The sequence below is a fragment of the Lygodium microphyllum genome, chromosome 1, assembly GCF_053477565.2.
Source record: "Lygodium microphyllum isolate KBCC chromosome 1, Lygodium_microphyllum_v1.1.10, whole genome shotgun sequence".
NCBI classification, from domain to species: Eukaryota; Viridiplantae; Streptophyta; class Polypodiopsida; order Schizaeales; family Lygodiaceae; genus Lygodium; species Lygodium microphyllum.
In genome coordinates this window covers 185665232-185689953 of record NC_141135.1, presented here as the reverse complement: position 1 = coordinate 185689953, position 24722 = coordinate 185665232, and the positions used below count along the sequence as shown (strand labels likewise).

Here is a 24722-nt window from a genome sequence, read left to right as displayed (position 1 = left end):
AGGCTCACAGGTAGGAGATGACTATACAAGACACACATGATCGTTGACAACAATCAGATTTTAGACCTTTCTTGTGTGGAAATAAGAAATTTCTCTTTCTTTTGGCATTCTCTTACTTTCTCTAGCTTGTGCCCAATCATTCTCAGCATTTTTCAGCCGTTTGGAGTAGATCTCAATCAAAATTGGTGGATAATAGGAGGATCTTCGCTGTAAACCCTAAATTTTTATAGAAATTAGGGTTTGGTAGCCACCTTGGTACCCGTGCCAATAGAAGAAGGCATTGTACATTGAAATCAACGCTTGCAATTGGTGTATTTTTAGGGATTTCAGATGCCCAACCATTCATTGTAAATTTGGGGTAGCATTTGGCCAATTGAGGTTCGATTAGAGCAAGTCTTGGGTGCAATTCAAGGGGCAGATTGCCCAATTTGTTTGATGATTGTTGGGCCAGCAAGGGGGTTTTGGATTAGCCATGGAGATTGAGAAATCTAAGCTTGTAATACATCCATTGGCAATTCAAGTTAAAGGAATACTGGAAGGGGTACTAGTTTTGGGGCCAACAGGGTTTCCAATGTCCAAGATTATTAAGGTAAATTGTGCGTTTCAATTTAGGTGTATCTGCTCATTGCAGTAATTAAGTGCTTGATTAGGGAATTACCACCCTATCTAAGAAGGAAGGCTAGTTTCATGGTTCCATTGCCAGGATACCACTCAATCCTTTGATTTAGTGGGCTCGAGGCACTTAATTGCAAGCCAAAGCTTTGTGCTAGTGCTAATTTTTGCTGTCAGCTGAGAAATTACAGCAATATATCCTCATACAGTGAGATGGAATCAAGTGATGACGCCTCTAAGTATGGACAAGCAATGGCAGGAGGTGTAGCCCCACAGGATTGGCTAGTTGGAGTGGAGGCAGTCATAGTAGTTTGTTGTGGTTTTCTAGGTGGAAGACCTTGGGCCTTGGTACGACACTCCTCGTCCATATGGCCCGATCTTTAGCAGTGTATGCAAAACCTATTTTTCTTAGGGAGTTGTTGCCAGAGGGGTTTTGTATCTTTGGTTCCATTTGAAGAAGGGGAGTTACCTTTGGTTTGACTTGCCTTCACATCTTACGAGTCCTTGCTACTGTTGGTTTTTTCTCCTGAGAAGAAGAGGCAACTAACTGCCTTTGCTTTGAGTAAGGCTAGGTGGAGGCTTTCTTGTGGACTTGATCGTGTAGCCTTGCATCACGCAAGAACTAACACTTGAACTCATAGAAGGTCGGCAATCTAAGTAGCAAGATAATGTACTAGATAAATGGAAGTATAATGTGTTTGTCTAGCAACTTGTTTAAGAAGAACGTGACTTGGTCATCATCTGACTTTAGGGAGCCAATAGTGGCAAACTCCATGAGTAATTGTTGATATTTGGCCAACTTGACCTTTAGATCATTCTCTTAATGGAAAACTCCTGAAGCTCAAAATCGAGATTGATGCACTCAATGTGATCTCGCACCACATAGTGGTCAAGGAGATGACTGCAATACTTAGATGCGTGGGGAAAATGTTGTAACTAAGAGTGGAACTTAGGAAGTAAGCCCTGCATTTACTCAACACTTGCTATTGCAAAGATGACTTCAATAGTCAAATGCGAGGGAAAAATACTAAAACTGAGAGTGGAATTGAGGAAGCAATTGTTGCATTAACTCAACATTGCCTATGGTATTGTGGCCTCTCCATTGATGGATGTGATCAAGGTGAGCTAATCGAGGGTTCAACATAGAATCTAGATCAATGACAAGGTCCCAAAGTCGCTAAGATTCAAGCGCTTGTTGGATGAAGTTTGACCAAGTGGTGAAATTCGACCTGTTAGTTCTTGGCTGTTGCAACAAAAGTATTAGTGCTCGAATAAGATGGATAAGGTCTAAAATGAGGGTAGGGTGGATAGGGTGGGGAGTAGAGTACACTTGGGAATTAGTCCCAAAGTGCTCACCATTCATGGGGGAAGTGCACATAGAGGATCTGAGTGTGGGCACAGATTGGCTAGGCACGGGCATGGTAACTGTACGAGAAGCCCATGGAGGAGGGATAGGGACATGTGGAGCAAAGGATGGGAATCCTTGTGTAGGAGTGATCCATGGAAAGTGTGATGACACACCATAAGCAAAGGATGAAAATCCCTGCATTTGAGAGGTCAAAGGAGGTGTATGACTGGGGGTATTGAGGGGGATGTCTATCATAGCCGTCCCAATGGGAAATGATGTGCTTGCTTGTAGAAAAGTGGAGGGAAGTGTGTTAAAGGATGGCTTTCCTTGAAACAAAGCCCCATGGTGCAAAGTGACTTGAGGGTAAGTGGATGGTACAATGTTAAAGGGTGTCATACCTTGTAATGATGCACCATGATGTGTAAGTGGTAGGAAAGTGTTGAGTATGATATGGAGAATGAGAATGTGCTAGGATCGGAAATGGTTGTTTCAACTCCTAGTGTGGAGGATGTGGATGTGGAGTGTAATCCAAGGTTTTGGAATGAAAAAGAGAGGAAATCAAGGTATGGGCTAGAGGAGGGTGGATGGGAGGGATTTGAGAAGAGTGACTTATATTCTTAAATGAAACGGAAGATGTAGATATACTTGATGAAGGATGTATGCTTCGAGAGCCCCGTCTATTGAAGTTTACATATAGAAAATCATTTGGATCCTGCACACCAAAGGGAGAAACATGAGAGGGTTTTGATTCATATGACTCAAAGAGGTTATACGAACGTGACATTGGGCCTCCATGATCGGAGACTCAAGAGATGGCTAGCCTCACCAACCAGTGTGGATGGAGTAGCAAAGCTGGTAGGAGAGATGTAAGTTGACTATACATGATGTGCAAGTACTCTTGAAACTCCTCTGACACGAGATTGAAATCTAGAATAGGAGAAACCAAAGAAGGTGAAGGTGAAGGTGGGGTGTCGTCTTCCTTGTCTAAGTCCATAATACCTCCTCTGACATGAGATTGAAATCTAAAATAGGAGAAACCAAAGAAGGTGAAGGTTAAGGTGAAGGTGAAGGTGGGGCATCGTCTTTCTTGCTAAGTCCATAATGTCTCCTTAGGGCCTCTAGTAATGGAGAAGCCTAATAAGACATCATGGGGTCTCAAGAAGAAGGTGATTGAGAAATTGTGATTTGGTCACAAGTCGTTCGTGTGCCTCACACAAAACCTACCACTCCTCAATATTTGTGGGATACTCTTTACAAGAGTAGTGGCTTCGATACCATGTGAAGAAGGAGCTGCTAGGGTTGGTACTGAGGAAACACAGAGTGTACGACCATGACAGAAACACAACGATATAGACACAAACGTGCAAAACTCAAACCCTACAAGCAAAACTTAAAACTCAAACACAAACAGGAGAGAGAAAGAGAGTAGTAGTGTTGGGGAGTGGCGTCCATTGGAGACGGGTCCCAAGTAAAAGTAATGTGACCACTAGTCTGAGTGTTGGAGTGAAGAACCTGTCAAACGCAGATCTTAGTGGAGGTTGGAGAACTTGGCAACAACAAAGAAGATGCTGAAGGAGGTAGGCGGCAGCCAGAAGCTGCAAACGGAAGCAATAGAGGGGCCAATGATGACAAGCGGCAACTAGAAGTTGCAAATGTAGTAGTGGAGTAGCAACCTGATGAGAAACACTTGTCACTTGGATAGTTGGAGTGCAAATGCAGGCAACAATAGAGTGTTGAATAGTTGGTAATGGCAATGGAGGTCCAAACGCAGTAGTTGATGGTCATGAAGCAGTAGGCGGCTGCATGGAAGGAGTTGCTAGCTAGCTTGAGGGGTAGATGGAGTGATGGTAGTAGTCGCGAAGGTTGGAGCGATGCTTGCAGCATATCCTTCATGGTTCAATTTGTCCTTTGGATCTCAGGGTGCTTCAAGGACAACATGAATAATCGAGTCTCCAACTTTTGAAGGACCATTTACTAGAAATGGCTAGTGAATTTAGGATTATGGTTTTTGACTATTTCTTCCAACAAACCATAAAGTGTATAGCGATTCTTGACAAAGAAACTAGCCAACTCGTGAGTTTTGATGGTTGTCTTTGTTGCAATGAATCAAGCCATCTTCGTCAATCAGTCGACCACGACCCAGATTGCATCGTGACCTTGACTCGTATAGAGCAATGCTACTACAAAATCCATGAACATACTACACTTTTTGTCAAGAATTTGTAAAGGATTTAACATTGCCACCTGGTTGTGCCGTTCGGATTTATAAAGGTGACATTTTGGCACCACACATGTAAAACTCAACCAAAGTTTTCATGTGTTCAATAAAAGTACCAGTTAACTAAGGCTGAAGTCTGATGTATGCTAGGGTGTCACACGTACTTGGCATGCCATGACACGCGTACAAAATTTTCTTGTGTGGATATCCTCATCATGGAGCACATACACTCTGCTTTGTCTAAAAAATAATTCATTTTTAATCGAATAGTTTTCCACCATCTCTCTCAATAGCCAGCTTTTACGTGTCTGGACTGCCAAGTTCCCCAGGCATCCCATACCACTAGCCCACATCTTCCTAGTATGTGGATGCATCGACCAACAAGCCAAAAGTCCTAGAGTGGTGATCACACAATGATGTGCACAAATGGGCCTTAGTCCTATAAATAAGACTCGGCTCCCCAACCTTAAAGCGCCCCTAGTGCACTCACAGTAGGTCACTGAATGACTAAAGGCTGTGACCACTGCTTCTGGTGCCCATCTGGATGTCCAAGGATGTAACACTTTCTCTCTATTTTTCAGTCAGTCTGATCCATTTGCTGGATTCCCTTGTTTATAGCCCAATATTTCAGTATGCAGCAGTCTGGGTGTTTCGAATGCTCAAAGATCATATAGACGCCTGAGAAGCCTTTCTGGCACAAGGAACAAAGGGATCAACGAGACTCGGGCATAGAGGTGACACTAGTTGACCATCTAGCGATTCAGCTTGACAGCAGCATTGAGTGGAATCATAGAGCACTAATGAATCATGACTGAGTGGAGAGAATAGTAGAGAACCCCATAAACCAGTGGGGATGGCAAAAAACCAGGCATATAAGCCTATCAAGATGAACCCACGACGAGAGGGATAGAGTCGTGTAGGCACTTGTCTTCTCACTCACTTTGAATTCCAACCCTCAAAGCACAATTGAGAAAAGCTAAAAGCTTGATTTCGCACAGTGCACGTAAAAGGGCACACGCACGCACACACACATCTTCATCCTCATTTATGAGTATGCATAAGTGGAGACAGTGATTGGTGGCAAACTTAGCAGGTTCGCCAGCTGGCTGTCTGTTACATGAATGCTTCACATTACAACTGTTCAGATTCTGAAGGAGAAAACCCTCACCAGGAATCATACTAGTGTGTAAATTTGGCTGAATTGGGAGGCCTATCTGCTGCCTTTTTGAGGCAAAGCTCAAGACAAACTGCAGGATACTGTCAGTTTGTAACAGAATTGATAGCTTAGTTTGATTCTTTCAATTAACTTTTTCCAGGATTCATGTTCTTGATTATTATTAGTTGTTAATACCATCTCATCTTGCTTATAAGTAGTTGTTGGTCAAGGTAAATCCATTGTATGTTGCATTTCTCTAAGATTTGCTTAATCTGTTCTAGGATTCTAGTGGCAAGAAAATGATCAATGAGTATGTGAGGGAAAGCAGCCTTGGAACTGGAAGCTACAGCAAAGTGGTTAGTGTCTTGAATGTATCTTTGGTATCTAAATAGTCCTATTGCATTTCTTTGAAAGAAATAATTTTGAGGTTATTTTTCCATGCTTTTGGCAGGTTTTGTACAGAAGCAAACTAGATGGACAGCTCTATGCAATAAAGGTGTCAACATCTCATACTCTGTTAAGCAAATCCTCACAGCTTGCTAGAATTAAAAAAAAAACTCATTGATAAAGTCATTGCATTATGTATAAGGGAAAATGAGAAATATAATGTGAATTTACAGCCCGTAATCTATAGTTTCAAGGCAAGAAGTATTCATAAACCAGTCATGGGAGTATCAAATGTGGAGGTGGTATAAAAAGAATTGGAGGACCCTATCCCTCTGCAGTAGAAAGTTATGTAATAAACAAACACTAAGAGACAATAAATTCAGCCATAAGTTATCAGACGTCACGATACTTGGCTTGATTACTGAAAGGTTTTGAAGCATTTAAAAGTTCTCAAAGCTTGATCTATAAGCAGGTTTTGTAGAACCAAGTTTGGCTTGCTCTAGGAAAGAAGAGTCGCATCATGTCTCACAACTATATACGGCTTCCTTCTACATCTCTTCTGCATGCATCCATTGAATCACTTTGCAAGAGTATACTGAGTGGTAGGTGTGTTTGTCAAAGCGTTGTAATGGAAATCCTTCATTAGCTTCATAGTAGGACCTTAAGGGTGTGGCTACAGGCTGTCTCTTGTGGGAGCAATATTGGTTCAATAATTTCAAATATTTGCATAAAAATTTGCGTTCATTCACATATAACTATTACAAATATAAGCTCTTCTCATAATCTATGCCAAGCTTTTGGTGAAACTCTTGCATAAGGTAAGCCTCATATTTATTCAAAGTTTCATAAGCTTTGAGCTTAGTAAGAAATATCCACTTTGTCCCTATGACCTTCTTGTGGCTTGGATGCTCCACCAAGGTCTAGGTTCCATTTTGGTCAATGCTCTTAAGCTTTCTCTTGATGTGGTTGATTGGCACTTAGGATGCTTTAGAGCCTTCTACCAACTTTTTTGCTCAATGTGCATTATAAAATTTACTGTAAAGATAGACATAGATAATGCTTTAGGCACAAGCCTAACAAAGTGTCTTGGTCCCTCTGGGATAGAATCCAGTAGATCGATCCTTGAATTTTGCATGTTTTGTTGGTACTAGTTAAGTAATGAGTTCTTAGGAGGGGAGTATGGAGTAAAGAACTATGAAGGTTAATCATGAGTTGAAAGTTGAAGACCTTGCAAGTTGTTTAAGATCTAGGAGTAGGCCTCACTTAGACGATACAATTTCAAGAAGCATTCGTGAAAAAGAAAGATGGCGAGGGCCCTATTGATGTAGGTGGATGCATGATGTCCTTCTTGTTAAAAACAATATGTCTTCTAACCAAGGTTTTGTTTATATACGGATTGTATAGATGATAGATCTTGGCTTCAAAAGAGTAGTGTACAAAAATCAAGAGCTTTACTTTGCACAAGGGCTTACCTAGCTTATCATCAAGAGTATGCATGCATGGATGACTTCCAAACTTGCAAAGGTGGGAAATAGAAGATCGAGAAAAGTTGGTCTAGCCAATCTAATTATTGGCTTGTGGAATTATTTTTTTGAGCAAAAAAAAATATTGAAAAATAATCTAATAAGCTCAATAATGCTGGAAAATGAGATTAGAAGGTTTGCACTTGGCAAAACTTGCCCCTGCAAGTGGGGAGAAGGTTATTGGAGGTTGGTGAAAGACTATTTGCAGCCATTCTAAGCTTGGAGGAGAGAGAGAGAGAGAGAGAGAGAGAGAGAGAGAGCATATATGGCGTACTCGCAATGCCTTTATTTTTGATTCAGCATCGGGCATCCATGGGCATGTGGCCCGTGTGCATGGAATAGTGTTATGGTACATCTCCTCTATGATGTTAGTAGACCTGGTTCTTTCGGATATTGCTGTTCCTTGGTTGGCGATCGTTTGCTCTACTCCGACTGTTCCTTTGGTGTGATCTATTAGTACTGTTCGTGTACTAGGTTGTTCTGGTTGTTTTGAGAGCCTGCAGACCTCATATAAATATTAGTTACACAAAGAGTGAGAGAGGGAGAGTATGTTGAACTGATGGTATGATGTAGTACAAAGTAAGAGATACAGAGAGAATGTTGACATGATGGTTTGATGTAAATATTCACTATCTAATTCAATTATCTTCACGAAAAAAAAAGAGAGGTTGCTGATGCACCAGAAACTTGTCATCAAGTTAGCGACAACATTTCTAAGCCTTCTAGGTGTAGGCAATAGGTGGGGTTTGGGGAAGAAGCCTAGACAATAGGTGATTGCTCTAGAAGGGCTGGTGATAATAGGGATTGATCCAAGCTATAGATGACAACATACAAAGCTTTTTGGGACAGGGTAGTAACTGTTTTACCCAAATTTTTGCGATGAAACTCTAAAATTTCTCTCTCTACAGTATTCTCTCTTATCCTCCAGCTTTTTCTCAAGTTCCCTCAACAAATTCCAGCCATTTGAGCCATTAATGTTGGAGATTTTGACTAAGCTCTGTTGTAAATCTGAATTTACTATAGAAATTAGGTTTTGACAGCCACCTGGAGAAGCATGCTCAGAATTAAGGGCTTAGTATTTGAGTTCTTGAGGTGGAAATTGAAAGATTTTAGGGAGATTCAAGAGACAAGCTAGCTAGCATTGAATTGGGGCTAAGTTTGTCTCTCAAGGACCAAGGTAAAGGCCAATCCCTAGGCAATCCAAGTGGTTTGTAGCCTTGCTAGTCATTTATGAAAGCAAGAGGCACTTGGATAAGCAGAAGAGATTCAAGATTGTCAGCTGTACTCCATCCATTTGTAATTAAAGATAAATAAATACAACGAGGGGTGCTAGTTTTGGGATCAACAAGTTGTCTATCCAAGATTAACGTAGTAAATTGTGCATTATAGTTCATGTGATTTATTTACTTGCTATAATTATTGATTAATTAGGTTATTACTACCCTCTCTGAGAAGGAAGGTTGGTTGCAAACCCCCTCTTAGATCTTGGACACAACATAAGGCTTAGGGATGTGTAGTGTTGTCGAAGAATGGCCTAAGGAAGAGCCTTCATAAATAAGTCTACTAAGTTACCCTCCATCTTACAATACACCACATCAATAGTCTCATCCAAATCTTCTCCCGAATGAAATGGTATTGTATCTCAATGTGCTTTGAGCTAGCATGGAATGCGGGATTGTGTGCCAATGCAATGCAACTCTCATTGTTACAATGAAGTGTACTAGGATTTGTCTGAGGAGCCAAGCTCTCCTAACAATCTCCAAAACCACACTATCTCACAAGTGATAGAAGACGTTGCTTTATACTCTGCCTCTATAGGTGATAGGGCAATTGTGGGTTGCTTCTTACTACTCCAAGAGACAACATCTACAACCAAAAGATTGAATCTCTTGTACTTGCCGGATAATAAATACCTAGGTCTAGGGTTCCCATCAGGAACCGCAAAATTCACATAATAGCTTGCCAATGAACTAGCTTGGGTGTGCAAAATCAGAGTCAAGGAGCATTGAGATGTGTATGAGAGGAAGAAAAGAGCTCAAAAGTATAAGAACAAGTCTTGCTTATTAAGTTGCTTATGAAAGTACAACTTGGGTTACTCCCACTTATCGGTTGATGTAGACCCATGGGCTGTTTATATAGCCCCAGATGGCCAGGACTAGGGTTTCCCCTTCCCCTCGAAACCATTCACACTCAGCTATCCTTATCCCCTCTAGCATAAGGAGGATTGATATGCTTACACTCTCAACACCCCCCCTCAATGCCAGGTAGTATTGGATCCACAATGAGATGCCTTTATAAATCAAGCTACAAAGATGGTTATAGATAGAGAGTTTACAAGACTCAAAAGAGTCGATCTTCAGTTGATTGGGAGGCAAAGTTAGCCTCCAATTCCTTAGGTAGTTCTAGAATACTGGAATACTTAATATGCCCATTCTTTTTGCATTTATTGCATTTCATTTTTTATGGTACTTCTTCCAGTAATTACTTACAATATGTCATTTTTTATGACAGAAAGAACACTTTGTGGAAATTGTATGAACTAACACTTGCTCAGTCGAAGTAGATGTTGAAGTGGCCGTCTTATGGTTTCTCTTCTCTTCATCTAGGTATGACTGGATGGTACCTTCTAAGTTGGGATTTGGGACGTTTATTAATGTTGTTACAAGAGTAGGAAAAGCCTTTTTGACTGCCTTCAAAAGGATAGCAATAGCATCAGGTTTTGCTATATGGGTGTTTGTATGGAGGCCAGTTGGGCCATAAGCCCCTTCATATGGGAGATAAATTTTCCCAGATCCTCCCCTTTATTATATTCTAGGCTGAAAAATTCAATTTTAAGATTTTTCCACGGGCACCATAGAGTTTTTCTAACTTATCCCATTTGGCCTTGACTATATGGTCTATTAAAGATTCATCAAGGTGGAGCATGAGTTTGGTCCCTATGATGAGAGGCCAATAACCCCTTTCCATCATCTTATATTTGATAAGCACTTGCCATGGATGGAAGTTATTTCCATCAAATTTTAGGATTCGTGGACGAATGTCAATATAGGCTGAGGCCATAAGAAGGTCTTACTCCTTGGTCAGTGCGAGTAGCAGTGTCTAATCCTTTACAATAGGCCAGGAATAGCTCAATGCAAGCAAGTTTAGTACACGATGTTTTAGACAAGGTGGGCAAGTATTTATGTGCTTATAATTGGACACAAATATTACAAAAAATGGAAGAAGGTTAATAGGAAATGGTTTATTGATTTAAGCGTGGCAATTTGGAGAATCAGACCAGAGAATATTGGCAATTAAAAATATGAAAAAACACTTTAATATTAGTGTTAACAAACACTAGTTGCAAGCTTAGTGTAATGCTTGACCATAATCAGAATAGTTGGCCGCGATGCATTGGCCTCATCAATGAAGCTTAGCTGAGGGTCTCCAGACATGGAATGAGCATTGGGTGAAGTGCATCAGTGATTAAAATCATTGTTAATGATAACAATAAAGAGAAAAAAGCAAGAAAGTCAAGCTTTCAAGCTTGTGGCTATGGCTGCCATAGGGTACACAGTTAGGATTTGCCTTATTGTGGGCAGTAGAGGCAGAATTTCTGAGAGCCCTTTCATGTGAAGATAGATCCCACTAGGGGGGACTAACGATGCCCCATGGTAGCTGCCCACATTGTGTCCTTGCTAGCATGCGTAGCAGCTCGAAAGTCGTTGCCTTCAAATCTGTGCTTGTTTTGGAATCTTTGTGATTCCGTGGTTCTGTGTGTTAGCAGATATTAGTCAGCTCATGGTGTGAGTCTGTGTGCAGAGGCTGGGCATTTTATGTAGCATTTTATGCAGTATTTTATGGCACATTTTTGTGGCCATTTATGATGTACTTTTAGCATTTGTTGCTGGCCGACCTGCATTTTATGCTCCCCACTTTTGTGGCTATTTATAGGGCTCCTCCTCCACAGTCTGTGGTGCTTCAGCCATCAGTGGAGATCCTTCTGGGAGAGAGGAGCCGGTGCTGAGGAGCCCACGCAGCCAGTGACTCACCGTTGTATGCTGCTGTCTCGTGTTCGATATGGATTCCATTTCCTGAGCATATATCTGAGTTCTCATCTGTCTATTGTGTTCATTCATTCTTTCTTTCTTCTGTCTTGTGTTTCAGCATTTATTTCAGCATATTCTTTACGCTTCCATTGCTGCACCACTTCTGACATGGTATCAGAGCTCAGGCTGCAACCTATTTGTGCTGTGTTTTCTTGCTGATTTCAGGATTTTCACCCTTCTTGCTGATCAAGCAGCTGTCCTTCCTGCTGGCGATTGCTGATTTGCTGTTGGCGACAGTGTTTCAGCATTTGCGTTTTGCGTTTTTCTGGACAGATTTGCGTTTACTGCTGTTCCACTCTTTGCTGCCTGTGTTTCCTTCATCAAACTGCTGGCAACAGTCTTTAGCCCCTGTTTATTCAGTTTGCAGCCTGTGTTTTGCTGTTTACAGCATTATTTTTGCCTGTTTTTCTGATTATTCAGGCCGTTTTTGTTGTTTTTGGCAGTTTTTGACTGATTTTTTTCACTTTGTGCAGCAGCTTTTGGCTTATTCTGGTCAGCCTTTGGGTTATATTGCATGTGAACTCACTATTTTTGGTGTTTTTGGTTGCGTTTTGGCTGTGCTCACTCTCCAAACGACCTTCTTTTCTTCTACTTCTCTTTTCTACCTCCTCCAGATGGCCCCTCCGTGCACCTCAAGTGAAGATAAGTTACATGGACCTGATTATCTCACATGGAGTGCTGTCATGAAAGCTTGGTTTGTGCAGAAGCGGCTATGGTACATCGTCTGTGGAGCTCGTGCTCGACCTCTCCGTCCTTTTCCTCTTCCTGAAGACTTTGATGAGGACAACCATGAGGAAGCGGTGCTCACATGGGACTCGGACGATGCCCGTGCTTACTCGGCGTTGCTTCGGTGTATTTCTAAAGCGGTCTTACCGGCGGTTACCTCTTGTAGGACGTCTCTTGAAGTATGGCAGAAGTTGCAGCAGATGTACGAGGCACCTTCCACCATGCGGGCCGTCACACTTTATGGCCAGCTCCAGCAGAGCCGAAAGATACTATTCGGTCTTTTCTTCTTCGTGTTACGCAGGTACAGGACCAGTTTCGGCACATGCAATCTGCTCTTCCCGAGGTGCATCTTGTCGGGACGGTCCTCTACAAGCTCCCCCCGGAGTTTGATGGAGTGGCCAATGCTTTGCGGGCACAGACATCATCGACTCCTGTCAGTTTTACATATATGACCTCGATGCTTCTTGAGCATGAGGCATCCTTGAGATTACAGGGGCGGCTTCCGGCACATTATGGAGGTGAGGCTTATGTAGCTTCAGAGAGGGGTGACGGGAAGAAGAAGTCGAAGGCCCAGTGTTACCACTGTGGCAAGAAGGGACATTTGCGGAAGGACTGAAAGAAGTTAGCGGCTTCCAGGAAGAAGGAGCAGAAGACGAAGCGGGATGCTGACTCTACCGATGAGTCCTCTCCTTCATCAGACTCCGACTCCGATCCTCCGACCAAGGAGAAGTCCAAGGTGCGGAAGGGATCCTCTTCTTCGGATCGCGGGAAGGGCTTGGTGGCCCCTTCCTCAGCTGCTTTCTAGTGGTGGTGATGAGGTCATCCCTCACGACTCTCTTGTGCCAGAGAGGGAGTGTGAGCGGGTGTTGGTGGGGCTGTAGTGCCTCATCTATATTTTGATATAGATGCACAGGATCCAGAGAGGGATGTCCTTGACGCATCGACGGTATCTGGCAGTGAAATCCTAGAGACTGGAGTTGATTTCTGGGTTCATGATGAGCTGTTCTTCTTGACAGAGAGCGAGAGGCTTTCGTCTGGAGCTCACATGAGGGGACACTTTGGTGGTTTGGCCAAAGGCCGGGAATCCATGGTCACATGTTCAGAGACATGTTTGGCAGATTGGCTTTGTCTGTCCTGAGTGACATAGGTGACATTACACAGAGAGCTGCTATGAGTCTTCTCTATTTTCAGGTGTTGTTGGTATGATCGACATCGACATCAGATACTCTCCGAGGCATCTTGGTGGTGGGCTGGCCACTCACCGCTTGGACATCCATGGTCCTTCTGGTGTTTCTTTGTTGTGTAGTTTATGATTCTCCATCATTATTTTATTGTATCCGATCACACATGATTTGAGAGAGGGTGTTAGCAGATATTAGTCAGCTCATGGTGTGAGTCTGTGTGCAGAGGCTGGGCATTTTATGTAGCATTTTATGCAGTATTTTATGGCACATTTTTGTGGCCATTTATGATGTACTTTTAGCATTTATTGCTGGCCGACCTGCATTTTATGCTCCCCACTTTTGTGGCTATTTATAGGGCTCCTCCTCCACAGTCTGTGGTGCTTCAGCCATCAGTGGAGATCCTTCTGGGAGAGAGGAGCCGGTGCTGAGGAGCCCACGCAGCCAGTGACTCACCGTTGTATGCTGCTGTCTCGTGTTCGATATGGATTCCATTTCCTGAGCATATATCTGAGTTCTCATCTGTCTACTGTGTTCATTCATTCATTCTTTCTTCTGTCTTGTGTTTCAGCATTTATTTCAGCATATTCTTTACGCTTCCATTGCTGCACCACTTCTGACGTGTGACCAATGTTGGTGTTTGAGCTAACGAGTAGTTGTTCCCAAGGATGAGGAACAATCTTCTAGAAGACAGCGTGCCAAAATATTGCCTCCTTTGCTTGCACTAAGTCCACCAAGGTCAAGGGGTCAAGTTGTGGCTATGGAGGTCAAGGGTTAAGATGAAGAAGATGAAGGCTCATGTGCATTAAGTGATGGATGATGCTAAAGGAAGCTGAGGAGATTAGAGACGGCTCTGATACCATGTGCAAAATCAGAGTGAAGCAGCATTGACATGTGTACAAGAGGGAGAGAAGAGCTCAAAAGTACAAGAACAAGTTTTGCTTATTAAGTTACTTATGAATGAAAGTACAACTTGGGTCACTCTCACTCATCGGTTGATGTAGACCCATGGACTGTTTATATAGCCCCAGATGGCTAGGGTTAGGGTTTCACCTTCCCCTTAGGACAATTCACACTCAACTACCCTATCCCCTCCAACATAAGGAGGATGCACATGCTTACACTCTCAACATTGGGTTCACTCATGAATCCCACAAACAAACCAATTGCAAAGTGCAAATCAATCTGAGTATTTACAAGCCATATCAATGACACATTCAATTGCCTATGGCGGGTGTTGAGTTAATCAATGCATTACATACTGATCAGCTCTTTAAAATAGCCCCAAAACATGTAAATTACCAAAAGTTTCATTAAATGGGGAGCGGTTGTAGATAGTTTCTATGTTCTACATGTAAAACCTTAATTTGGGTGGGAGGATCTTTCTGCATCTATAAATAGATAGGCTACCCACATTCAGCCCTATCCTTGTGTGTAGGTTTCTCACTCTTCGGTGCAGATTTCAGCCATCAGCTCCCTTCTACCAGCTGTCCAACCCTTCACCTTCCAGACCTAGGTGACCTAATTTTAGTGACTGCCTTGTTGTCTAGAGGCTCCCTACTTCTGTGTTTGCTGCTCCACTGACTGCTGCCAGCAGTCCACGTCATAATCAGCACATGTCCTGCCTGTGTTTACATCTCCAAGAGCGAGGAAATAGGCTGCCATCATTAGGCGACTGCTGCAGCATTTACATTTTGCTGTCTAGCTGCCTGCCTGCATCATTCCTCTCCTCTTCTAGTGTCACTTGACTTTTTTCAGCACTGGGTCATAGTTTCCAGCCTTCCTCCGCACTCATACAGCTCTAACTGGTGGTTTTAACTTTTAGGATCTAGCTTCGGTGGATGTCTACTTTCACTACTTTTCCCTTGAGCATTATGTATACTCTTACATTCATTTACTACATTGATTCATTCACTTTGGAGTTCTCTTCTCTCTCTATTTGTATTTGTGTTTTTGCATTTTGAGTCTTGAATTTGAGTTTTGCCTTTACTGCATTACTATTTGAGTTATTGTGTTTTAGTCACGTTCGTACATTTTGTGTTTCTTTGTGCAAACCCTAGCATGTCTTCACATGGTATTAGAGCCAGTGCTCTTTTAAAGAGTATCCTGTGTTATTGTGGAGGCTTGGTTTTATGCGAGATACATAGACAACACATAACCATTTTCCAATGTCTTAGACTCTTTCTTGGGATCCTACTATGTCTTATCATGCTTCTCTGTCACTAGAGGCCTTGAGGAGACTTTATGGACTCGACGAGGAAGATGATGCTTTACCTTTATATTTGTTTTCTTTTTTTGACTTCATGACTAATGAGGAGTTTGAAGATTTAATGTGTAACAAGTATGGTCCAACTTATCTCCCTTCTACCAGCTTTCCTATGGCATCTGAACTGGTTGGTGAGGTTGGCCACCTCTCCGTTCAAGGAGTATATACAACATTTGGGCATTTGGGATGATTGGCGAACCATCTTTTTCATCTCAGCTAGGCCTAGTGTCAAGTCCGTATAACCCTTTTGAGTCTTATGAATCAAAATCCTCTCTTGTTTTTCCTTTTGGTGTGCAATATCCGGATAATTTTTAGTATGTGTATTTTTATTGAGGAGGCTCTAGATGTAGAGATACATCTACAAGTAAGATTAAGGTAAGCAAGGATGGGATCTTCGATCAGGCTATGGCCTCTGCAGATCTAATTGATGGTTCTTTTGTTGCAAGTGGTTTTTCATCGTTGATTGATCCACCCCTCCATCAGCCCCTTCCCTTTCTTCTAGGTTACCCATTGGCGCCCCTTCTTTGATTGCGACTTCTCCCCCTTCTTCCTCTACTAAATCTTCTCCCTCTCCTTTTCCCTTTTGACCCTTGATGGCTCCTTCTTTTTGTACCTCGTCATCAAGTATTTCTACTCCTTCCCTATCTCCTCAGGTTTCTTTTGGAGGGATTGCGTTGTTAGAGGGTTATTCGATCACCTTCTTAGTAGTAGGATGAGCCTATCACCATTCCCTTGTGGTATGAGTTGCTCATACATGAGTTAGGGATAACTCATTTCTCTGAGACACCCATTGGCTCACACAAATCATTCAGGATTCAAGCTTAGCGGGATAGTTCACGCTATGTGAACTGTGCCCTTATGTCACAAATATAGTTTGGATCCTTGGACAAGCATAAGGCATAGCTTGTTGCCAAGGGATTTCCTCAGTGCATAGGGTTGGATTACTCAAAGACCTTTGCACCTATAGTTGGGATGTCTACTATTCGAGCTATCTTGGCTCTTGCAGCTCATCACCACTGGCTTTTTTTTTAGATAGATGTCAAGTCCAACTCTCTGAATGGCATCTTGGAGGAGGAGATTTATGTCTTAAAGCCTCCTATTTTTCTTGTATAGGGGAAGGAGGACCATGTTCATAGGTTGTGGATCATGACCCCAACCTTTACTATAAGGTTGAGGGTGATAGGTGTGTCTTGGTCATTTTGTATGTTGATGACCTTATTATCACAAGAAGTGACTCACAGGAGGTTGATCGGACTCCAGAGATATTGCAACAAGAGTTCGACATGACAGATCTTGTGATACTACACTTTTTCCTTGGTTTGGAGATTTATTAGCTAGCATAGGGTATCTTCATATCCCAACACAGGTACATCTTCAAGTTACTTTCGAAGTTTTGTGTGGTTGAGTGTCGGCCTCTTTCTTGCCCCATGGACCTAGAGTCCAAGCTTTTGGCGAACAGGTGATCCCCCTTTGAGATGCTACCTGGTACAAGTGCCTTGTTGGCTCATTGATTTGGCTGATTGGCTTTCCATAGAGAGGTCCCACTTAGTTGCGCATAACCAAAGTGCCGTAGATGTAGCCAGGAACCCAGTATTTCATGCTCGCACGAAGCACATCAAGGTTTAGTATCATTATGTATGGGAGTGGATCCTGGATTCCAAGTTAGAGGTGGTCTATTGTCCTGTGACAGATAATGTGGTGGATCTCTTCACGAAGCCTTTGTCCAAGGCTTCTTTGTTCCATCACATGCGATTGTTGGGTCTTTACACTCTCCTAGGATTTGAGAGGTGGCCTTAGCTTGCCTATTTTAGTTTGTCAATATGTCATCTCTTGGTTGTGAGCTCTATCAGAGTTTGACGGAGACAAAGGAGCTCTAATTGTGTTTTTCCTAGGTTTGTCAAGTAGTTTAGAGTTTTTGCAGCTTCTGCATGTTAGTTTCCAATCCTTGCCACTTGACGATTGCCAGAGGATGCCATGTGATCATCTGTGCAGTTTTTTGCAGCAGTTGGACTGCATTTATTGCAGTTGGCTTAGTCAGGGCTGGTTGGGCAGTTTTCAGAGTTTTCAGCTATATATAGTTGACATTTTGGCTGGGCAGATTACTTCTTCCTTTGCCTCATAGCTGCTCTGTCAAGTGGCTGCAGTCTCCTTCTCCAGCATGGACAGCAGGTTGCACTCTCTCCATCTCCATCATTGTCACTGTCATGGTCTTTGTCATTGTTGGTGGTGCTGTCATCATTATTCAGCCTGATCTGGTGTCCTCCTTGCACGCCTTGGGTGGCGTGCAGGGACTGATTAGTCCTCTCCTTTGTATCCAACATTCTTCTTCAGTTACTGCAGATTTCTTTCCTTCATCTCTATCCTGCTCTCTCTCTCTCTCTCTCTCTCTCTCTCTCTCTCCATGTTTGTGCTTCATTTTTGCTGTGCACTCTCACACATCAGCCCTTGCCCCCTGTCCATTATTGTTGCCTTGCGGTTGAGCCTCTTCCTGAGTATCTTACAACTTGTGTTAGTGCAATGGAAGCTTAGTTTGCATCAAATCTTCCTCCTATAGCTGTTGCCCAGTCTCCCATTGCTGCCGGTGATTGGTTGTCATCATCTTCTAGTGGTTAGATGGTTGTGTTCACTAGTTCCAACCCTAGAGACTGCTGTGTTTTGGTTTCCAGCCTGTTGCCCTTCCACTTTTTGCATCATCTCAGCTCTAATCGGTAGTTAGAGCACTTGGGATGCGTCTTTGGTGGATGTCACACTTAGACTACTTCCTCAGCGTGATTCCACGAGAGCCATTGCTGTTGGACAGCTCTACCCTTGAGCATCTTGTACTCTCTTTCCTTCATTTACAACATTCATTCATTCACTTCAAAGTTATCTTTTTTCTCTATTTGTGTTTTGCATTTTTGCATTTGTATGTTTTGAGTTTTTGTGTTTATGTTTGAGTTGTTTGTGTTTTAGTCGTGGTCATATACTCTTTTTTTTTGTTGCAGTGGATATCTCTAGGGAAAGTGGGCTCAATTGCTTTTGGCTATGCACTCCATATAGAGGGTGTGAAGAAAATTGCTAGGGTTTGCATTGAGGAAACATAGAGTGTACAACCACGACAGAAACACAAAGGGACAGACAGAGACACAGAAAGCAAAACTCAAACACTAAACACAAGACTCAAAACTCAAACCCTAAATGCAAAAACTCAAAACTCAAACACAAACAAAAGAAGGGAGAGAAGAACACAACTCTGAAGTGAATGAATACTACAAATGAATGTAAGTGTGTACAGATACTCAAGGAGAGAGCATTATGTCGGAGAGTGATGTCCATCGGAGATGGATCCCAAGTCTGTGACCACTAGTTGGAGTGAGGAATTTGCAAAACGATGATGCTAGAAGGGCCTGGAGCATCAAATGCAAGTACTTGAGGCTGTGGAGATTGAAGACAGCTCCCAGATGAGTGTAAATGCAAACTGTGGATGTCGCTTGGATGAGGAGGAGCACCAACACTTGTTGCCTGGAGCAAGAGACACCAAATGCAAGCAGTTGGAGTGTGTAGGAACTATCACTCGGCTGGTCTGGGACCAAACGCAAGTTGCAGAAGGTGATGAAGATGTTGGTGATGGTGGGCTGGAAGATGCCAAACGCAGCCTGGAGAAAGGCACCAAATAGCGAGCGACAGCCTGGAGGAAGGTGCCAGGGCACTGCAAGGGCTGATGGAGAGGTGGTAGTAGTCTCGAAGGTTGTCAACCATGTAGAGGTAGATGGCTGAAATGTGTATTCAAGGGTGTGAAACCTACACATACGGGAATAAGGTTGAAGGGGGGCAGCCTTGTGAGAGTGCGCAACGGAAGAAGAACACGAACACAGAGGAGGGGAGAGAGAAAGCAGGGAATGAAGGAAGAAAGTCTGCACTGACTGAGATGAATGCTGAATACACTGAAATGGACGGAGCAGTCCCTGCACGCAGCCCGGAGCGTCAGTGAGGGCACCAGAACAGACTGAAAGCAATGGCAGCACCAATGCCGGAGTGGGAGAGGACGGAGGGTGTGCTGAACCTGCAGAAGACAATGCTGGGAATGATTGGGAGGCTGCTAAATATAGCCCGAGGCCAGAAAACTGGCCGACCTGCCAAATCTGGCCGACTTGGCCAGATCTGGCCGACCTGCCCAGAAATTTGGGCCGACTGCACACTAAAAAAGCCCAGTGTGGGCTGTGTGACTCCCGAAGGCTGAATGCAGACAAGAACAACAACTACTAAGTTGACAGAGCTCCTCTGTCTCCTGTCAGACTTTGACAGGAGCTCACAACCAGGAGATGACAGACTGAGAATGATAAAAGAGCAGGCTAACACCCCCTCTCAGATCCTGGGAGGGTCTGAAGACCTAAGAACCGCATGTGATGAAGCAAAGAAGCCTGAGGCAAAGGCTTCGTGAAGAGATCAGCCGCATTGGCTGCCGTAGGACAGTAGACCACCACCAGCTCCGAATCCACGATCCGCTCTCGAACATAGTGATACTGAACCTCAATGTGCTTCGTGCGAGCATGAAACACCGGGTTCTTCGCCAGAGCAAGAGCACTCTGGTTGTCCACGCGCAGCTCCGTAGGTCCGGTCTGGGAAAAGCCAATCTCGGCCAGTAAGCGACGGAGCCACACTGCCTCCATAGCGGTCGAACATAGGGCCCGATACTCATCCTCTGTAGAAGAAAGTGCCACAGTAGGCTGCTTCTTGCTGCTCCAAGAGACAGCACCGGATCCAAGGGTGAAAGCATAACCTGTAGTGGATCGTCTCGAATCCACATCACCTGCCCAATCAGAATCACTTTATCCAAAAAGGGTAATGCCATCTCCATACATGATCCCGAAGGATCGAGTCCCCTGTAAATAGCGAAGAACACGCAAGGCTGCCTGCCAGTGATCCTGTGTAGGAGTCTTCATAAAAGAAGACAACAAAGCCACCACAAAAGAGATATCCGGCTGAGTGTGAAGCAGCCAGATGAGAGAGCCGACAAGGCACCTGTAATGAGTGGCATCTGGAAGAGGGACTCCATCTGCCAAAAGCTTGGACTTAGGGTCCATGGGGCATGCAATAGGCCGACACGCGACCATATCAAACTCCGAAAGAAGCTTGAAGATGTACCTGTGCTGCGAGATAAAGATGCCCTGTGCCATCTGATAGATCTCGAGTCCTAGAAAGAAGTGAAGGATCCCTAGATCCGTCATGTCAAACTCGTGATGAAGAATGGACTAAGTATGCTCCACCTGCTGAGTGTCGCTCCCTGTGATGATAAGATCATCGACATACAAAATAAGGAAAACAGAAAGGGAATCCACAACCTGTAAGTAGAGATTGGGATCATGAGCGGAGCGCGCAAAGCCACTTTGTAGAAATAAGCGGTCAATCCTCTGGTACCAAGCACGAGGAGCTTGCTTCAGGCCATAAAGAGCCTTCCGCAGCCTGTAGACATGATCCTCCTTCCCTTGCACAAGAAAACCAGGAGGCTGTGTAACATAAATCTCCTCCTCAAGGACGCCATTCAGAAAAGCGGACTTGACGTCCATCTGATAAACAGGCCAACGGTGGTGAGCGGAAAGAGCCAAAAGAACTCGAATGGTGGACATCCTAGCTGTAGGAGAAAAAGTCTCGAAGTAGTCCAAGCCTGCGCGCTGTGCAAAACCCTTGGCAACAAGCCTAGCCTTATGCTTGTCCAAGGAGCCATCTGCAAGATACTTGGTCTTAAAGACCCATTTCACATCTATCACCTTCCGTTTCTCGGGACGCGAAACAAGCTCCCAAGTATGGTTTCGCTCGATGGAATCAAGCTCGGCTTGCATAGCCTGTCTCCAAATATCCTGTGCAAGAGTCTCCTCCACAGTGGAAGGCTCGGAATCCTGAAGAATCTGAGACATAAGAGCATAGTTCACACATAGTGAACTATCCCGCTGGGCCTGTAAACGGGCTGATCGACGTGGACCTGTAGAAGAAGTAGGAAAGTGAGTAACACCTGAATCCTGCATGAGCCGGCGATACCATAAGGGAATCCTAAGAGACTCTTGCTGCTGCGAGGGAGACCGGGTAGTCTCCGGAACATGCAAAGCACCCATATCGGAGAGGGACTCCCCCTCACCAAATGAAGGTAGATCCTCCGCATTGGAAGAAGGCTGTGTATCCCGTGAAGATCCCGAAGGGGAGGTGGAAGAGCTCGTAGAAGATGGAGGCACATCCACCAAAGGGGAAAGGGAAGCCGAAGGAGGAGGAATAGGGGGGGTGCTAAGGGGTATCCTGGAAGGAAGAGAAGGTGGGGGGGGTCCATCAATGACGAAGAAACACCTGTAATGGAACCATCAATCAGATCCTCAGAGGCCGAAGCCTCATCAAAGATCACATCCCTGCTCACCTCAACCTTCCGTGTCTTCGGGTCGTAGAGCCGATATCCCTTCGTGGTCGTGCTATAACCCACGAAGATAAGCTTTCTCGACTTAGAGTCGAACTTCGTCTTCCTCTTCTTCTTGTCCACATGGACAAAAGCATCGCACCCAAAGATGCGAAAATGGGACACGGAAGGCTTCTTTCCAAAGAAAGCCTCATAAGGAGTCATGTCCTGTAAAGCCGAAGTCGGAGAGCGGTTGCGAATATGCACCAATGTAGCCATCGCCTCACCCCAAAGGAAATGAGGAAGACTCCTATGCTCCAGCATAGATCGGGCCATCTCTACCATGGTCCGATTTGCATGCTCCACCACACCATTCTCAGATGGTGTGTTCGGATGTGAATACTCCACCCGAATACCATGATCCCTGCAAAACTGAGAGAAAAGGTGAGAAGTGAACTCGCCACCGTGATCAGCTCGAACGCCACGAACCTTGAAAGTTGTTTGGGTCTCCACAAACACCTGCCACTCACAGAAACGGGAGTACGCCTCGCTCTTGTACTCCAAGAAATAAGGCCACACATAACGACTAAAGTCGTCCACAATCAGCATCAAATACCTGGCCTTCCCAAGGGAGGCCGTGCCCATAGGTCTGCAAAGGTCGGTGTGAACCAACTCAAGCGGAGAAGTAGCCCTCCTAGAAGAAACCTGAGGGTGAGGTTGCCTATGCTGCTTGCCCCTCAAGCACCTAGGGCACAAAGTGTGAAGAAGAGGGAAATCTGGAAGTCCCTCCACCATCTTCCTCCGAGAAGCCCGTCGAAGAGAATCGAGGTTCAAATGACCATATCGAGCATGCCAAAGCAGCCCAAGCTCATGGGAAGTCCTCGCAGACAAGGCTGTGAGCGTATAAAGCCCACCCTCCTGTGTACCTGTCCAAAGAGCATCACCTGTAGAAGCATCCTCCATTGTGACTGCATCCTGAGTAAAAATGACTCGCGTACCTAGCTGAGTAAGGCCATGCACAGACAATAGGTTAAAACCCAAATCAGGGACATAGAGAACTTTGGCGGAGGAAGACCGCCTGTCAGAAAACATAGGTAGAGTCCCCACGCCTCAAACAGGGACTGTAGAATTGTCACCAATGGTGACTGTATCCCCTCGGGAACAAAGATCCTGAAGCCAATCCTGGCGGAAGGTCATATGTGAAGATGCTCCACTGTCTACGAGCCAAGGCTTCTCCAGAGTGGTAGAAGCTAGGGCTGTATCCTCCTCAACAAAAACATGCACAAACGCAGATTCTGTCGTGGCTGGGGCCGCCTTCGAGTCCTTCTCCTTGGGCTTCAAATGGGGATACTTCTGCCAACACTTCTCCTCGGGATGAGTGCCCTTCCCACAGTGGGGACATTTGGGCTTCTTCTCCTCCTCCTTCTTGTCCTTGGCCTTCTCCTTCTTTTGTTTCTTCTTCTTGCCGCCACCTGTACCTGCCGTAAAAGCCTTGGTGGAGCCACTGGCTCCCACCTCTTTGAGTCGCTTGTCATGCTCCAAGACAAGCGGGGAAAGCTCCTCCCATAGGAGTGTCTCACGGGTCCTCGAGGTGATGAGGTTGGTATAGAAGACATCATAACGGGGTGATGGCAGCTGAGTCAACAGAATCATCTCCATATCCTCAGACGATATCATGCGACCAAGAGAGGCTAACTCGCCTCGCATGTCCTCCATCTTCGTGATGTGCTCCTTCATGGAAGGAGAATCATCAAGACTGGGCATCTACAACTTCTTCTCCAAGGAAATCTTGTGGGAAAATGTCTTGTGCTGATACAAAGACGCAAGCTTCTTCCACACTTCCGCCGCGGTCTGTAACCTGTGAACATGTACAAGAACGGAATCATGTAGACTCATAAAAAGAAAGGAACGGGCTCGAGAGTTGAGCCTATCCCACAAGGCTGCACGGTCCATAGAGGTGCCATCAGACGAATCCACGGGGGGACGGTCGATGGGCGAAGAAACAAGCTCCCAAAGGCCAAATGTATCAAGGATGCATGCCACCTTGCACGACCAGAGGGAGAAGTTGGAACCATCCAACTTATCTTCCTTCGGAAAGGAAGGGAGAATCGGCACCTGAATGGAGGGAATCAAGGAAGGCATCCGCACATCTGAAGCAGTCTTCACGGAAGATACCTTCACGGTAGATGGAACCCTCTGAGATGCATGGACTGAAGAAGGACGAGTGTGAGGAGGTTCCTCCCGACGTCGAAACTCCTGATAATCCCGTCTCCGCTCAGAGGAATGATGAGAAAGGAGCTCATCCTCTGAGTCGTCAAAGCCTGAAAACTGGTAAGACATCTTCCAATCTGCAAAATACCAAAGAAAATTGTGCCGATGTCGAAGTATGACCAGTAGTTTGGTCACCAACCTCCAAGACGCAGGCTGTGATAGCCTACAAACACCTGGATCTGCAAAACGCAAAGTTAACTGACGACGATCACCAGAAAAGAGACCACCAGCACCAGGACACAGCCAGAAAATGAGTCGCCAGCAGGAAATGTGCCGCCAGGAGTGGTAGCGACCATCAGATCTGCAAAACGCAGGCTGATGATGTGTCGCCCAGCAGAAGGAGGGACAGCCTGATGGAAAACGCAGGGTAGAAGGGTCGCTGGATGACATGGCAGCCTCGGAAGACAGCGTCTACAGCAAACGCAGGAAGAAGAGCCTCTTACAAGGGCCGCCTGGGCAGTTGTTGATGAGATGACAGCAGCAGTGAGGTATCTCTCCACGTGGTTATGTCCTCCGTGCCCTCAGTCAGGCGATGATACCATGTGAGAGTGCGCAACGGAAGAAGAACACGAACACAGAGGAGGGGAG

The 24722-nt window shown here is 44.6% G+C and overlaps 1 protein-coding gene across 4 annotated transcripts in view; it reads left to right on the top strand.

The window, feature by feature from the left end:
* LOC148042075 (serine/threonine-protein kinase GRIK1-like) overlaps positions 1–24722 on the top strand; it is a 167102-nt gene that overhangs the window by 5479 nt on the left and 136901 nt on the right. For all 4 annotated transcript variants that reach the window (XR_015691928.1, XM_087685260.1, XM_087685251.1 and 1 more), the window contains exons 2-3: positions 5616–5690; positions 5786–5830. Coding sequence is in view for 3 of the 4 variants with exons in the window: in XM_087685251.1 (XP_087541377.1) it covers positions 5616–5690; positions 5786–5830 (120 nt within the window). In the remaining variant the exon portion in view is untranslated. The remainder of the gene's footprint in view (positions 1–5615; positions 5691–5785; positions 5831–24722) is intronic.